This window comes from Lathamus discolor, chromosome 1, assembly GCF_037157495.1.
Source record: "Lathamus discolor isolate bLatDis1 chromosome 1, bLatDis1.hap1, whole genome shotgun sequence".
Lineage (NCBI taxonomy): Eukaryota > Metazoa > Chordata > Aves > Psittaciformes > Psittacidae > Lathamus > Lathamus discolor.
The window spans coordinates 150,515,970-150,533,214 of NC_088884.1; the positions used below are offsets into that span (position 1 = coordinate 150,515,970).

Here is a 17,245-nt window from a genome sequence, read left to right on the forward strand (position 1 = left end):
GAGGTTAAAGATGCGTTTCCTCTTATGGAAAGTTGCAGCTGAAATGCTATGAAAGGACACAGTGTTAAGTTTCTTCTAAATTTTTAGATGTGCATACCAGAATAACCGTTTATTGACTAGAAAACAAAAATAGGGGTGAGATATGAGCATTGGTATAAGACTCTGAATTCCTTTTTATTCTTGGGGTGGTCAGATTCGCATACCTGGTTTAATAGTGGTTTATATTCATGTAAGTGATAAGAGACATGCTCTGCTCACAAGAAAGAATATGTAAAGCCAAAACTTGAACTAGTTTTTCTGTACTGTGAGATTTCTTTGAAGTGCCTGAAAAACCGCATCACTCCACATCACTCAGTCACCCAGACAGACGGTACTTTAAAATGTGCAGATTGAACTAGCTGTGATAATCTTGTTCCATGTAAAATGTTTAACAAAAATCCATTTGTTGTGTAAATCATGTTGGATATGGCATGCACTGAAGAATAATGCTTTGTAACTCTTGGTACAGAGCTTTTTCTTTTTCTCCCCCACCACACAATAATCTCTCTTTATATGTATATACATGTATATATACATATAGCTCAACGTACGTAAAAGGAAGTTGTTTAAAAGACAAATGTGTGTCCTGTCATGAGTATAAACAGCAGACACAGTAGTTGAGTAGTCCAAGATTCCTTGGAATGTAAACAAATCATTGCTGTTTGAGTGGGTAGGATCTAGCTCTTCATTTGACACTGCTTTAAAAATTGAAAGATGTTGTGCAACTGAACAGTATAGCTGGGGAAAAACTGTTGCTAAAACATGTAGATTTAAGAAATGAGATGCAAATTATATAAAATTTTATGTAGAGTGGTTTTCTTGAATTACAGGCTTGTGTTCTTACTGTAGCTGAAAAGTGCTTGGAATGTTTTAACAGCTTTTTTCATCAAAATATTCATAGCCTTTATGAATCAGACTTTAAGGGGTTTGTAGAACACTCAATGGAGCAGCTTCTTTATGTGCCTCTTTATGTATTGAAGTGGCTTTGAAAGTTTGTCAGATTCTTTCAGAAGTGAAGGGTATTCATCAGCTCCCATAATTCATAATTATTTTCCATGTTTTTGGTATATGGAAGAGAAAGGCTGTACTTCATCACAGTTAAAATACAGTAGTGTCTAGCAATTGAACAATTACCTTGTGTGCACTATATCAGCTACAGGTCTCAGCACTAAAATTACACAAACTTCAGTTGTCTGGAAACATAATATTCTGGCATAGATTTCATTGTGTTTTACTTCATACCATGATCCACCATCTAGTGTTGTGATGGATCAAATTCTGATTCATTCAAATGCTAGAACTGCATTTGAAATGTTGAATTTACCATATATTTCATAGATGGCAGCCCCATGACTGCTTGTCTTCTAGCCATAAAGTGATTCTCGGTTAGCCTATATTTTAGAAATCCATGTTCTTTATTTTTATTTTGGTTTTGTTTAAATATTGTCAATAAGAAGATTGGTTACCTTTTACTTCCAACATTGAAAGTAAGTTTTATATAGTTTCAGGTACTCTGGAATCCTTTCAAAGAGGTGAAGTAGAGGATACTATGACACTTCGCTCTTGCTCAGCTTTTCTGATTATATTTGTAATTATTTTTTAATAGATTTGCTGCAGAGGAATGTTGCTTTAGAAAAAGAAACTTTTCATGTAAGTTCTCGGGTTTTAAACTTCCTCTCTAATTTTTTTTTTCCTTACTTACATTTCCTTCTATTTACATTAAATATTCTCAAAAGGAAAGTACTATTTTTGTGTTTTAAGAGTTTATGTATATGAGGCTGTGCAGCTGTGTGGGTTGATGTCTAATTTGCCAGTATATGAATCTTGTATTGTTGTTCCACAGTCTGTGACTATTTCAAGGCTGTTACTGGTGGAAAAGAGAAGCTTGATTGTCCTCCTTGAGAATAGAGGACAAAAATAGGGATTATCCTTGGGGCTTTTGATAAGGACTATAAATCTGTTATTTTAAAGCAGTCTACTGTGATTTCACAAGAACTTGGAGCTTATAAGTATAAAAGGATGACTGGGAAAGTTGCAAACATGAAGTGTTTCTCATGGAGCAGAAACAAGACATTTAACACAGAGAAGAAGTTAAGATAATGTGTGCTTTCTTAAATTTGGGTAGGAAATTTATTTATTACTGTGTTGTAATGCTGATGGGACACTGATGCTAGTGAGATACTTCTGTTTCTGCATATTGGAGGGTGTCTTAAATTCAAAAATATTTTGTGTGAATTGATGATAAACTGCTTTTAAAGCTCACAGTAGGGTGCTTAATTAAAACTCACTTTTCTCATTAAAAATATCAATTAGAAATTCTGAAAATATAAAAAGTCAGAAGTTCTTTCATGGTGTTATCCTATAGTAGTAGCATTGATTGAGCTCTAGGAATAAATTGCTTTCATAATACTGCTACTTTCATTCTAATGCGTGTTGTGCTTGAAAGTAGTAAGTCGAAAAAGCTTTCTCCCTTCTATGTTTAGAAACTTTGTGGGGGAAAAAAGAAGGTAAGGAGTTACATTTCATCGTGTTTTATATGTAGGTGGAAAACTTGAATGCCCAGGTAACTGAAGAACATAGATCTAGAGGAATACAATGTAAATCTTCAGGATCAATGGATGAAGAAAAATGTGAGTAATGCAGACCTATACCAATTTGTGTAAAGCTTTTCTGTTGAAAAGCAAAGTTCTGTTGCGATTAGGCCATAAAATGATATTTTGGAGGAGGTAATGGAATATCAGGAATTCCAAACACCAAAACAATTGTTCTTCCCAAAACAACTTTAATATTGGAATTAATATATTTGACAAAAAATACCATAACAAGTTTTATACTGCACAGAAGAATATTACAGTAGCTTTTTTGCTCTTAAGTGAACAAACTTTTTTTATTTAATCATTGAAATCATTACTGATTTTACCATTTTTTAATAAAACACAATGAAGGAATATAAAGCTGAGGGGACCTGATCATCAGAGGAAAATCTACCCCATTCTGGCTGGACGCTTCCGTCTGTTAGATTGGAAAGAACTAAGTTTTAATGTAACATTTTGTCTGTCTAGAAGCCAAAAGTAAGAAGGAAGTCAGTCCACTGAATGGCATAAATATTTTTAACTTAAAGTTAGGTAAAGTTAACTCATTGCTAATGAGACATTTTGTTGACATAATAGTTATGCGCTTGACTGTGTAATGCCTATTCAAGCTCTGCCCTCAACTGCTTTTGTCTTTTCAAGATAAGAATAATTAAAAAAAAAAAAAAGGATAATTAATATCTTTTTTTGGTAATAGATTTATTCTAAGAATTTTGATTTGCTTAAGTGAATAATTAGAAGCCATGCTGTATTCATTATAGTGTCCCACATAGCATTAGCTGCTTTCTTTGGGTGAGTTGAAGTTAAGGTTGATGTTTTATTTCTTGATGTGGTACCTGACACATTTCAATTTTGATCTTATATTTAAAAACAAACAGAAAACCCACCCATAAAGTACAAGAAACATGGAATTTTTTTTGTGATTGTTTTGCCTTCGCTTTTCGGAGAGGGGTTAGCAGAACTTTCTGTTCTTGTAAATAAGATGCTACTTTTCAGAATCTTTTGAATAACGGTAATGAGCTGATATGAAAGTTGCATTAAAATCTGACAAATGCAGAAGGCACTTCTCTAACAGTTGAACTGTTGTTTCTTTTTACAGGCAACCAGCTGATTGCTCAGGATGTGAGAAAAAACGATGAAGAAAGTCAGTGTTCCAGAACAGAACCTGATAACATAAAGGTAGTTTCAAGAACATTTTCTTAATGTTCCACAATTGTAGTGTAAATAAGATGGAAGTTTAAGGTTTATTTCTATAGCAGGTTATTTTGGGAGATATTTTCATTAACTATAAACTACTTTTGCATTGTCTCTTGAATACAAAATAACCGATTATAGAACTAACACACTTTTCAAGGGCAAGACAATTAAAAAAAGGCAGGGGTCTGTTTTGCTATGCACAGCAGCTGTATCCCTTTGAGGTGTGATGGACAGATTTGCACATTATTAAGGAGCTTAGGATTGTGTGGACCATTGCTAGATCTCGGCTGTCCAGTCAGTTCAGCATCAGTTCAGTCAGTTCAGCAGTCATACTGACCTGAGATCTGCAAGAGGGCATTGAAGTTTACCTGAATTCTGGCTTTGCACTGATCCTTCTAAGTCAAAACAGGAATTCAGGTCAAAGTGGATGTTTCTTTTAAGAGCACACATGGAATATTTCTAACCCACTAATTTTGATGAAGCTTCTCAGCATCAAAATTTTTGAGAGACATCACACAATCTTGATGAATAAGATAATTACTTATGTATTGGGATGTGGTTTGGTTTGCGGGTTTTGGGGGTTTTTTTAGTGTAAGTAACTGACAGAGCATTTGTAGTAAGACACTCTTTTCTTTGATGTTTCAAAATAATCTAGGAAGTTATTTCAGATGATACAGCAGAAGTGTCTAGAGAAATTGATGTAATGCATACACCTCCTAAAAGTACTACGGAAGAAAAAGGTAATGAAACTGACTGTTTTGGGCAATTTTCTGAACCCATACTGAATGATAATTTCTTTGCATTTGAATGGTTCTGTGAGAAATTAGGAACTTGATCCCAGGAAGTACTTGCAGATATTCTCTAGCTGCTTTCTGTTCTAGTACTGCTATCCAGTAATGCATTAATCCCAGTTCCTATAACAGTGAGAGCAGATTTGATGTTTATGCTATGCTGTCACCACTTCATTATTAATTCAGCATGTGCCTTGGGTAGGAAAGCTAATTGCAGATAAAGTAATGTATAGGGAAATGGCAAAATTCAGGTATGCGACAAGAACTTTTCCTAACTGACCACAAATATGTCCTTCCACCTGGGGGAAGGGGGATGGATATATATGTATGTTATATATATTTTATAATATTACATATATGTATGTGTGTTTATGTCTGTGTATATATATATATATATACAAATAAATATATATAGATACAAACATATTCACCTTCAAAATCAGTCCTGTTTGTTTCTGTAGAGAAACTAAGCAGGAAAGAGCAAGCAAGTTGTGCTGTTATATTTGACTTATTAATTCACTAAAATATATAATAAAATGTGTTGTGTCCACAGTGTTAATACTGGCTTTGATATAACTTCAGTCTGCAATGGGCATGTATCAGCTTCCTGTTTTGTGGAATGTGGGAGAAAATTGAATAGTGGACTGTGTTTATCTTACCATTTCATGGCAGGTCATGCTCTTGAGCTTTTTGGTTTTGCCTTAAATTAGAAGACCTGTAACTCATCTAGTGTTAGGGAAGCATTCTGGCAGACCAGTGTACTGTTGGTGCAATGTTTATTTCTGATGGGTGTTTTTAGGGGATTTCAGACTACAGAATGAAACAATGCTTTTAGTGCAGAGATTGCGGCTTGTACCTCTTTGCATAATAAACCAAAGGCGTACAATTTCTCTCTTCTTGTTTTTTTTGTATGTGTGAAGATGAATTTATCCATGAACAGGAAACATCTGAAAAGGAAAAGCACGATCTAGAATCAAATGAGAATTCTCCAGAGGTGAGTTCTTGTTCATGGTAGCAAACTGAGATAATGCAGGTCTACACTGAAAATAAATACTTTGCATTTTGTTAACAGCAATATTAAAACTTTGACTAGACCAGCATAGCTGTGAATATTTATGTCTGGTGCTGTAAAGTACCAAAGACTCATGTAATTCTGTGTCACAAAGCATAAACTTATAGACCGTAAGATGTCAGTGTCTGGTTACTGAAGTAGAATTAAATCCCTTCCTACATTTAATAGTACTTATAAATTGTATAGAAAGCAATTCTATAGAGCTGTCTTGTATTTAAATCATGTTTTCTGAATACCCCATAGTTAAGATGTGGACAGTTTAGGCACTAGCAGATATGACCTGGCTTTACAAAAATATTATCACTCAACAAATTTAAAGTTCTTCATGTTATCTCTTAAGCATATACTTGTGGTATTCTACTGTGGTGGCTGTAAATAAATGTCTGAACCCTACAGATAAATTTGTTGATGACCCCTAGAAATGGACACAGTTCTCATAAGGACGTTGGATTGTCATTTGGGGGGTTTTTGCCTCTAATTTGGAAGTGGAAGAAAACTTAAAGAATAAATTGTTACATTTGTTCCTTCAAAGCTTGGGTTACTAAGATCTGTTGTGGGAGGAGACATCACTAGACTTCAGTAAATGCTGAATGAGGGACTTCATGTTCTTTCCTTGCAAACAAGAGAAAGTCTTGGGATTTTGTGACCTGAACATCTGATCATATTCAGTGCTTAAAGTTGTCTTTCAAAGCTTAAACTTGAAAGTAAGGGGCCTTTTTTACCTAAAGCCTTGTTTTTATAGAGAATGTCACTAACCTGTATATTGGGATAGCTAGGATACTGGCTGTTTAATTGCACTTGCTCAACTGTTATAAGATGTAGCCTCTACCATATGCTATTTTGTTAAAGGGTCTCACAAGGTATAAAGTTTGCTGTTCTTTTAAGACTGAAAAGATGTGGTTGTGGGTATATAGAGTAAGCTAGCAGTATTTGTGAGATCAAGTAATAGAGTTGGGGGAAAGTAAGCAGAAGGCACTGTCTTCCCAGGCATGCTTTGTGCCTGAGGCCAGCCATGGAGAATTTGGTATAACTGGGAGCTGTTTTGTTTCTTTTCAGCTCCATCAGTGGATTTCGTAACAGGCAGTGTCTCTTCCTGCCTCATCTATATTTTTCAACTGGCAATCACTACTTCTGCCATTATTCCATTATGAAGTCAGCAGCAATCTTTGTATTATATTGCTCAAATGCTAAATGACAGTTACAGTAACTAGAACATTTTTTGTCCTATATCTTTAATAGGAAAATCAGCCTGTGATAGTGAAACGGAAAAGGGGAAGGCCTCGTAAATACCCTCTTGAAGCTGTACAGCCTGGTGGTAAGTAGTTCATAATGTCTGTATGTCAGAACAAGGAAAATAATGACATTCAAGTTCTGAATTCATATTTGTTCCCTCAGGTGGGGAGTCAAAAGCTGATATGAGCACTGGGAACGTAAGTGCCTTTATTTTGTTCGAGTGCATTTAAACACAGTAATTCAAGAGACGTTTATTTGTTTAACAGTTAACAGTATTTCAGAAGTATCTTACAGAACACTTGGTAACTGAGTTCAGTCTAAGCAAACAAGGACTATTAATAGTATCTCCTAATATAATTGAACTTTGTAAGTAAAATAGACCATTATATTGTCTTTTAATTTGTGCTGAGACTAATTTTGGCCTGAAGGGCAAGGGTGACTTTGTTTCAAAAACTTGAGATGTTTTTCTGTACTGAACCTGTCATATAATAGCTCTTAATATCTGTAAAATAAAGTATTGTGTAATGCAGTTTTATTACCTATATTAGCATGAGTACAGCTCATTGAAAGGATAGAGATGTGAGTGATAGTAGCTTAAGAGCTCATAAAACATACCTCTTTGTTTTAAAGCTCAGCAATACTTTAATTTCTTAACCCCTGTGAAGTACATTCACTGCTAAGAAGGTACTCTGTTGGGATTGTTTCTGAAATCCAGTTGGATTACAGCACAGGGTAGTAATGGATTAGCTATATTTGCGTTGTATGACTAGTTGATTTATTCTGGTGGAAGGCTTCTCTGTTGGGAATTCCTCTGTGTCAAAATCAATGTTATTGCATAGAAAAGAGGTGATTTTGAAAATGAAGCTGTAATGGAACTTGAATTTTCTGCCTGCCTGCCCAGTGAGGCACCAGGCATAGCTGTTGGAAGTTTGGGAAGTCACCTAGGCTATAGATAGCAGGAGTTCTCTCTCATCTCTGCTTGTTCTGTCTCCGCAGCATTTCAGGCAGCCCTTTGAGTCCTGTCCCTTCTGCGGGTCTGGTGGAGCTTTGTTTCACAATTCCTAATCTTTCCTAATCAGTTCTTCTTCCTATCCCTCTCCCCTCAATATTAATTTAATGAAATGTAATTTGGATTGGTGTGAGGTTTGGGGTTTTTGTTTTGTTTTATTCAGGGAAGGGGAGGCTTGTTGGGATTGGTATTTTGTTACTTCCAAATAAGAATGGAATAAAGTCCCCCTCAGAAACAGATATACGTTGGCATCCTCAGTACTGGAACAAAATCATCTTGTTCTAGTTAGACTTCTCTTAAGCTCTTGTACTTCTCAGTGATGACTGATTGGTGTGTCAGTCAGTTACAGGCTGGCTCCAAGAGGAGCAATATCTGCCCTCCATCTGAGACAGTGGTTCTGTAAGGTGAGATTATCTTTGCATGACAGTTTCCCCTAGGCTGCTTTGAGAACATGTTGCTACTTCAAAGGAAGTGTAGACATCCCGGTGTAGTTGTTCAGTGATGAAAGCAACTGGATTTTTTGGACTGTCATCATAGGAGGTTATGCAATTATACATAGCTCTTTCTGCATTCTGTATAAATGCAATATTCTGGTGATACATAACTCTGCAAATGTGTATGTGTCTGTATGCGTCACATAAAGTGACAGCACTAAACTATTTTTGTATTGCTGATAATTATGTTTTCAGACATGTAGATGATTGAAACTGCTCTGAACCTTCTCTTTTATTGCAGCGACTGTAGTGTCAGTTAGGTTACTGCAGCTGCTATGGGTTTTTTTGGTTTATGGGCTGATTTGACCCACTGCAAATTTTGATCATAAATGGAAAAATGCATGCTACTGTTAAGAAACTCAGTGCAAACTTTCTGTGTGCTTACTAGAATGATCATGGGTTCTAGATATGCAGATATGTCCTGCTGTGAATGGGAGCAAGTTTCTGTGTTTAGGCAATATAATCTTAGGGGTTTCTGATTTTTCTTTTTTTTCTTTTTTTTTAATTTAAAAAAAAACAAACCCAAAACTTTTTTTGTTTTTATTTCAGGTGCAGTTTCCTATCTTGGCAAACAGAGTTAAAACACCTCAAACTGGTAAGCAAATGATATCTGCTTGAACAAATAAAATAAAGGTGAAAGAAATAGAAGATCATACACGTCCTTCATAAACATCTTCTCTGGCAGTCAGTACTATCAATGTGGAAAAACAGAGCAGTGAATACTTGTCCCTAATTCCTACTGAGTTTTTAATTGTAAAAATGAGCAGCTTGATAACAACTAATTTCAAAGATGCAGCTGCGCTGTTAAGTGCTAAATAATGCATTTCAGAATATACTAAATAATTATTTTATACAGATAAGCATATGGCAGAGCTTCAGAAGAAGGTAGGTGCCGCATCAGGCTGGTTCCCATTTCTGCTTGCTTGCTTTCATACAGCAACTATCAGTCACACTTAATACATTAACTGCTTCAAAATTTAGAATTCAGTTCAATTGGCTTATCTGCAGCTATGTATCTGAAGAGCTTAGTGGTAGTTTGAGGGGATATTTCTTTCCCCTTTCACAGCTGCTCTAAGATCTTCAGATCATCACTTAACTTTAGGCAGAAATGTACTTTCAGTGCTTCAAACTGCTATCGAGTAATGTGAGATACTTTTCTATTTCTCTTCCTGTTCAGACATCTGTGATATGTGAGAGGTCAAACTGTGGTGAATCTTAGGTGGCATAGTCAGTTTTTTGTGTGCATGGAGTCTGAACTGCACTGATTGAATATTTAAATGTGTCTGTATTTATTGCAGCCATTCATAAAATAGACTTGAAAATCCATTCAGGAAGCAGACAGACTTGAAAGGCAGGTTAAAAAATGGCTTGTAAACAAATGCATTCATGCAACAAATCTGGAAAAAAAACAAGTCTTCAAATCTTCTGCAAGTTTCCAAAAGTTCAGGTTTCTACAGAGAAAATAATCTGGCAGCACTGCACATATGGACCATTTCCCACTTTCTGTTAAAATGTCAGCTTTAATCCATATGCTTCAGAATTTTCTCGGGAGAGTTAGCTGGTTGTGTGATGCTTGGTTTCTGTCAACTGCAAAGGGAACAGACAAGAATGTGAGAAAGGTGTAAAAGTGCATTCTGGTTTGTTTTTTCTTCAAAAGGATGGACACCTGACTGTGTACATAAAGCTTAATTTAGCATGTTACGTAACATTTAATTTTCCAGGTAAAAGGCTGCTGATGTCACAGCAATTTTAAGTAGAGTGTATAAAGTGGATGAAATGTCTTGTTAAACTTTTCATCATACGTTCATATTCATGTGAGAAAAGGGGTTGAAAACCCCTGGCATTGAAAAGAAAACAAAGTGGGATCTCTCTGCAGTTCACTTATTCTGGTAATTTCTGGATGTTCCACATAGCAAACCCTTGTTTGCTATGGTGACAGACTTGCATGCAGAGCGGGAAGCAAAGAATTTCTTTTCAGTCAGTACAACTTCTGTAGTTAAGAGACATCTGGCTTCAGAAAGCAGCATCCTCCTATAACATTGACACTGGACTTGAAACTGCAATTGTTTTGCACTAATCAGTGGTTGCTTTTACTACTGAAAGTCAGTAAGATTTTTAGATACTATAGCTTATTATTATTTATCTTTATATATTTATCTTTATTATTTATCTTTATTATATTTATTTTGAAACAAAGGTACTACATTTTCACATACTAAAGAGAGAGTTGTGTCTATCAAGAAAGGTGTGTCTTCTAGTTACATTGAGTATTCTTCAATCAAAAACCTTTTTGCTGCAACTTTGCTAAAACACTAGAATTTTGTAGTATGTCTTTTGAACACAACGGAACTACTAAATGTTGGTGTAAAATACTTAATATATTTGTCAGTCCTGTTTTATTGCATTTCTGTATTGAATAGTTAAATATCTGTGTTTTATTTCATTTGCTTTCAGGTAAGTTTTTCCCTATGGCCTTAAAAAGGGAACTCCAAAAACCATGTGTGAATTCAGAAATATTTTTCTGTTCTTTGAAATCTACTTTTGATCCATTACATTGATATTCTTTTATTTATTCTACCAGTCTGATTGGTGATGGGTTTAGAGTTGGTGTAATCTTTTGTGTACCTTTCAGAAAACAAAAATAGGCACCAATCTTATGGCAGGGAAAAGAGGTATAAAATTTGTTTTCGTTTAAGTTGCTTTTCTCCTTCTATTGCTAAGGATTTTTATCCTTGCAGTATTACACATAATTCAGTTTGACAAAGTTCAAAAGCATTGAAAAATAATCCCTTTGTTATCAGAGAGTTAGTAAAGGTAGAAGTGGGAAGCATCTACTATGGAGAGAGATCAGTTTGAAACATGGATCATAGGGGTTATAACTGTATTTTAACATGCACAGGCCAGTCTTAAAGAAGCACTGAACTGGAAGTAAGAAGTACTTCAGCAGCAAAAGTCATACTTGATAATTTGCATAGGAGGTATTAAACAGGATTTAAATATTGTCCTTTTGAGCTACAGCATCTTGGTGCTTCACTACAGGCATAGTTAAGTACTAGAATAGATTGTCTGGAGGGACCATGTTCTTGGAAACTTTCGGAATTGGGTTGAACAAGATCTTGAGCAGTATGATCACATCTATTAATTTAGCCATGCTTTGAACAGGAGGTTGGACTAGATGAACTCCAAGAGCTCCTTCGGAACTAAAATTTTCTGTGATTCTGTAATTAATAACAATCATAGAATGGTTAGGGTTGGAAAGGACCTTAAGATCATCTAGTTCCAACCCCCCTGCCATGGGCAGGGACACCTCACACTAGACCATGTTGCTCAAGGCTCTGTCCAATCGGGCCTTGAACACTGCCAGGGATGGAACATTTGCCACTTCTTTGGGCAACCTATGCCAGTGCCTCACAGTAGTTAAAACGGGTAAGTAACTTCTGCTTTTCCATTAAAACAAAACAGCATATGCCATAAAGCAATAAATGTCAGCCATATAAAGCCTTACTACTAAAAAAATAAACCATAAAATTAATCATTGTCCCAGTCTTTGTTATGTAGCAAAATACAACAAAGCCATATTCTAAATTAGATAAAAACATTAACTGTTCTGTGATGTTTATACAAAGTTTTGTTCTTTCCTTCCTTTTTAGGTACAGACATATCTAATAAGAAAGAAACAACAAATGTAAGTGTACTCAATTTATAACTTTATAAGCAGCATGTAAGGAAAAATGTCTGTCTTCTATTTAAATTAAGCTGTTCTTGCCTTACATGTTTCATTTTATTTTTTCAGGAAGAGGAAGCTGAGAAAGCAGAAATGATTGTGCGTAAAAGGGGAAGAAAGCCCAGGCGTTCTCTGGTTCCATCAGAGGAATCTGGTAAAGGAAAAAAAAAAACTGTGCTATTCCTAACAGAATGAGAGAATATTACTGTGCCTTTCTGTTTACTAATAGCAACAAGATAAGCTTTACTCAATTTTCCTTTCTTGAGGAAAAATCAGTCAGTTACATCTAGTGTAAATATTATGTAAATATGTGTAAATTGCTGTAATTTCATGTCAGAATTGCTACATCCCAGATGCTTCTATAAAGCCTCATGAATTTTCTATGAATTCTGGCTATGAGCTGCATAAGTAAACTCTGGTGAATGTGTTAGTAAGATTAAGTCAAACAAGTGTGAATTAAAAATGCTGAAGCATAAAGGAAATGGAAAAGTACTTACTTAAAGTGGGATTTGTGAATAGAATATCTTTTCTAAACTAAGCGTCCATATCCTTTTGGAGGACTTTTGGAAAATTATAGCACATGTGTAAAATTTTACATGGACAGAAACACTGGAGCCTGAAAGAAAACGTCGGAAATTTACATCTTCTGAAGATGAACTTAAAGAGCAGGAGGAAGGAGAGGAAGAAGATGGTGAGGAAGATGATGAAGCACATTCCGGGGCCACAACAAGATCAGCCACAAGATTAGAAGCTCAAAGGTAACTGTCTGTGTGTAGAGACCAAAGTAGCAAGCTTTTTCTATGTTGTTCTCAGTTGTTGTAAGGGTGTTCAGGGGGTTTGTTTGTTGCTTAGTTTTCCTTAAGTTGATGAGAGCTTCCCAAATAATTTTGATTAGATTTCTAGTACCGCTCTTCTAGGTATGAGGAGCCAAAAGGGTAGGTGGAAAAACTGTTAGGGTCTCAGTAGACAGACTTGGACATGTTAGTAGGTAAGAATTGATCCTGTTGTCAGTCTTAATCCTAGTGATGTCTTGGAAGTTGAGCCTGAGGGCACTTAGTTCTGATAGGTTAAAGGGGACTTCTCACTTGACTGTAATTCACCATTTCATTTTTGGAGTTGGGACAAGGTGGAAAATATAATTATCCAGTTCCATTTGTTTTTCCAAGTATTATCCAAGTTAAAAACATGAAACTACAGTACTAGAGGTTTTAATTTCTAGTACAGTGACCTGAATGCTCCTTGTACTGCAAAAGATTAGTGTGGTAGCAAGAGTTTTGTTTACGAGAAGCTGTTGTTCATCTCCCCTAGCGTAACTCTGCCTTTCTTTAGGATATTTGTTGTGGAAGTGTAGATCAGTATCAGCTTTGAGAAGTTCTAATTCATATTGCTGCTTTCCAGAAGAGGACTCCAAGCTTTTTTTTTTCACAGTGTAAATTCACCAGGCTTACTTCATACCTAATGATATCGTAATATATGTTGGATGTGGGGCTTATTTGAATCACTATTCACAGTATGCTCTTGAATTCATGATTTCAGAGCTAAATCAGAAAGTACTCAAGTAGTCTTCGTTTGAGTAAAACTGTGAAGGTTTACTGCTGCCACTTAGTAAGCAACAGTCTTGTTTTGGTAAAGGCAAAGGGGCTTCCTTTAGTCTCACGTAAAAGTTTAGATATTAGTGTTTTCATTCTGATTGCTTGTGGAAACATCAACTTTTTTATTTATAGATTTGTTTGGATTTCACCTCAGATTTCTAATACTATTTTTCTAACAAAGCATCTCAAGGTGCTGCAAACAGTCTGCATTTTATAAGCAACATTTGGGAATAATTCTGTGGAAGGGTCTGCATCTTCAGCATCACTGGATTATCAGTTTTTCTGACTTAAGTAACCTGTTTGTTAACTATGAAGCTGATCTCCAGTAACGAGTTCTTCATATTTCTGAACTGGTGGATGCTGAAGTTAATGAGTTTGTCCTTTACACTCGATAAGCAGGTTCTCTTTGCTGCTGCTGCTGCCTTTGCTGCTTTTGTTTTTCTATTGGCACTGCAAGCTATTTTTTTTAATATGGACAGTTATGTACCAGAATTATTGCCGTATGGAGCTAGGTTTTTTATTTAGTTAAATATTGTCTGTAAAGTAGCCTTTTGATTCTACATTTGGTATGAAAATGCATGTTCAGTGTTGCAGTTTGTTGTCTCAAAGCATTGCAGATGGTTTGGGTTTTTCTTTTCACTGTTTCTTTTGGCAACTTTGATTTACTTGTTACAAATACTGTGCAATCTATATTTTCTGCACTTGGAATGCAAGAAGAAAGTGACTTAGTAAAAGTATTTTGTTGTATATACATTCATCATTCTTTTGTATTACAGAAAGCAGCCCAGCAAGCCAACCACACGTGCAACTTCTAAAAGCAGCAGTCCAAGTTCAGTTTCTCCGAAAAACCGACAGAACCTAGCAGCAAAGAAAAGATCTCCAAGTGACTCAAAAATGAATAAATCTCCTCTGTTGACACAGTAAGTATTAAAGTTGAATCCTCTTATATTACTTATTTTGGAAGCCACTACATTGATCCTTTCTTTATATGTAATGTACTGCTTCAAAAATCTGAACAGCGGTATAGTTTTGCCCTGTTCTGTTATTTTGGGATACATAACAGCTTTTAAAGGATTTTCTTCTGTTTACGTCTTTTTCTTGCTTTCTTTAACATTTAAAAGACTTAGATTTTTTTTTTTTTTTTTCTTCTTTCATCCTCAGAAACCTCTTGGGAGAATCTTAAAATGCTGTTATGCAGCGTTTTAACTTGAGCTGTGATTCTTTCCTGAATGGGAGGAAGAGCAGCTGTAATTGAGGTTAAAGCAACATATGATGACATGATTCTAGCTTCAAAGGTCTTTCTATGATCAGCTGATAAAAAGACTCTGAGAGTCTTTATATCAAGTTTTGAAAACATTTCCCTTTCCCTCTTTTCCCCTTTTTAAAGTTGAGATCACAGTGTAAAATCCCAAGGGAGTAATAAATGTGATGCAAGGTTGCTATTTATCTTGTAGTTTACCTGTAAAATGGGTTATATGCCAAATACATTTAGCTGTCATCCACTCTGAAGTGTGACAGTGTCTTTAAACTGAACCTCAGGAACATGTGTATCATGCAGTCACTGATCGACTGTCACAGTTAACCTCCTGTTACTTTGCATGGTTATGGATAGCCAAGAGTTTAAGCCACATTTACAACTGTTTGTAGCTGAAATGTGGTGGGCTTATATAGGGATGCTCAAATAGAGATGAGATGTATGGATGCTTAAATATATACGTGATATTTGCCCTTTACTCCCCCTTGTGTATGCAAGACTTAAGCCACTATTGCTATTTTCTTTATGAGACAGGGTTACAAGATAATGTAGTTCATTATATTCCATTATAATCCAGAAGTCTTTCCAAAAGAAAGTGGAGGAAGGAGGAGAGCTCCTTCTACACCCAGAGCACTCTCCAACATAAAGAATTAGTACCAGTATCTTGCTAAAGTATGATGCGAATGTGCAAGGTCTCCCTGTGGTCTCTGCTGGTATATAATGTCTTAGTAGTAAACTTTTAAGTAACATGTACTCATCATTCATCAGAGGTGGCCAGTTAAGTTCTGTCCTCCAAACACGATTGTGCCTAACCACCCTTTCTGGTTTACAGGTCCTACCATTGTTAAAATAATTATTAATATGTTTTTCAGGTTAAAGGTACAGTCCAACAAGCGTAAAAGGGAAGACAGCCCAACAGTGGTACGGAGAAAAAGCCAGCAGAAAACGGAGGAGACACCAGTGAAGAAAGCAAAACGATAATCTTTACCAGCTAGTACTGCTCATGGAAGAGTCAAAAGAAAAAACATCTGTGCTTCTATTTTTTTTAAAGCAAAGGGATTTGCACGTGCTTGTTTCAGAGCTCTAATTTAATCAATGCAGTACTTTTAAGTTACATTTTAAACAGCTTTATAAACTATTGTTTATACAAAATATTATGTACATTTATTTCAGATGAAAAATAAGTTTACTTTGTATCTGAATGAAAAACAAAGTAGTTATATATTTTATCACTGACTTGGAAAGTTGGAGTTTCCCAATGTGACATGCTAATGCAGAGGTTTCCAACCCATGAGGCACCCCTGGGCCTACTAATACACTTTGTACATAAACTTGTAAAAATAGGTTGTATTTTACTCTGTGTATGAATCTAATCGACGATGAACATTTTATTTATTATATGGAAAACATTGGTCTGTAAACTTTAGTATATACCTTAGGTTTTTTTAATTATATATTTTACATTCTATGCAGACGTCGGTAGGAAACTTCCCCTCCACTCCCCCAGGGCTGTCTAGAACCTGAAGTTCTCTCAAATCTGCTCAGACAGTTGGTAAAGTATTTCTCTCGCATGCATTAAAGTGTAGTTTAGCATAGTGAAAGGGACCGGGCTCCTTTCTGTTCACACTTGTGACAAAGTCTAAAATTTAAAATGTAATCTGAACTAGATTATATTTTCACTTGTGAATTTACTGCCAACTGCAGGAAATTGAATAGTATTAGGTTAGGTTCATCCAGTCAGCCAACACTACCCTGAAATGAAACAATTTTATTTTGCAGCTAAACACCTGTTCTTTCAGTATTTGTCTTTTTCAACAAAGAGGGACCCATTGAAATCAAATGTCACTTCTTAACTGTAGAGCGTCAGCATTTTATGTTACATTTTATACACAGGTATTAAAAAGAAAAACCTGGTATTATTGCCAGAATCTTTTTTTAATGTATATTAACTCTGGTAAGAGCAAATGTTCAAGTGAAATTGTATATAAAGTTAAACTTTTCTTATGATCAAATGTGTCTCTTGTTATGATGTGATGAGTTGCCAAACAATCTGAGATTATTTTAAGTGTTCTGTTGATATTCTGGTTTATAATTAAAAAGGATTCTGGGGGGTTGGGATATTACTTTTTTTTTTTCCTTTTTTTTTTCTTTACTTTTTTTTTGTGAGTTTTTTTTTTTTTAATTGTAAGGCAGATGTTTCCGTCATATTCTGCTTGGTTTCTTACTGAGATTTTTATATAAAAACTAT

At 35.4% G+C, this 17,245-nt stretch overlaps 1 protein-coding gene across 2 annotated transcripts in view; it reads left to right on the plus strand.

The window, feature by feature from the left end:
* The window catches only part of BOD1L1 (biorientation of chromosomes in cell division 1 like 1), a 37,564-nt gene extending 20,555 nt beyond the window's left edge, over window positions 1-17,009 (plus strand). For both annotated transcript variants that reach the window (XM_065659192.1, XM_065659184.1), the window contains exons 13-25: window positions 1,646-1,689; window positions 2,582-2,669; window positions 3,730-3,809; window positions 4,483-4,567; window positions 5,539-5,612; window positions 6,930-7,005; window positions 7,086-7,120; window positions 8,976-9,021; window positions 12,077-12,111; window positions 12,220-12,304; window positions 12,755-12,908; window positions 14,519-14,662; window positions 15,870-17,009. In XM_065659192.1, the coding sequence (XP_065515264.1) occupies window positions 1,646-1,689; window positions 2,582-2,669; window positions 3,730-3,809; window positions 4,483-4,567; window positions 5,539-5,612; window positions 6,930-7,005; window positions 7,086-7,120; window positions 8,976-9,021; window positions 12,077-12,111; window positions 12,220-12,304; window positions 12,755-12,908; window positions 14,519-14,662; window positions 15,870-15,978 (1,055 nt within the window). In that variant the 3' untranslated portion in view covers window positions 15,979-17,009. The remainder of the gene's footprint in view (window positions 1-1,645; window positions 1,690-2,581; window positions 2,670-3,729; window positions 3,810-4,482; window positions 4,568-5,538; window positions 5,613-6,929; window positions 7,006-7,085; window positions 7,121-8,975; window positions 9,022-12,076; window positions 12,112-12,219; window positions 12,305-12,754; window positions 12,909-14,518; window positions 14,663-15,869) is intronic.
* Window positions 17,010-17,245: the final 236 nt, after the last annotated feature.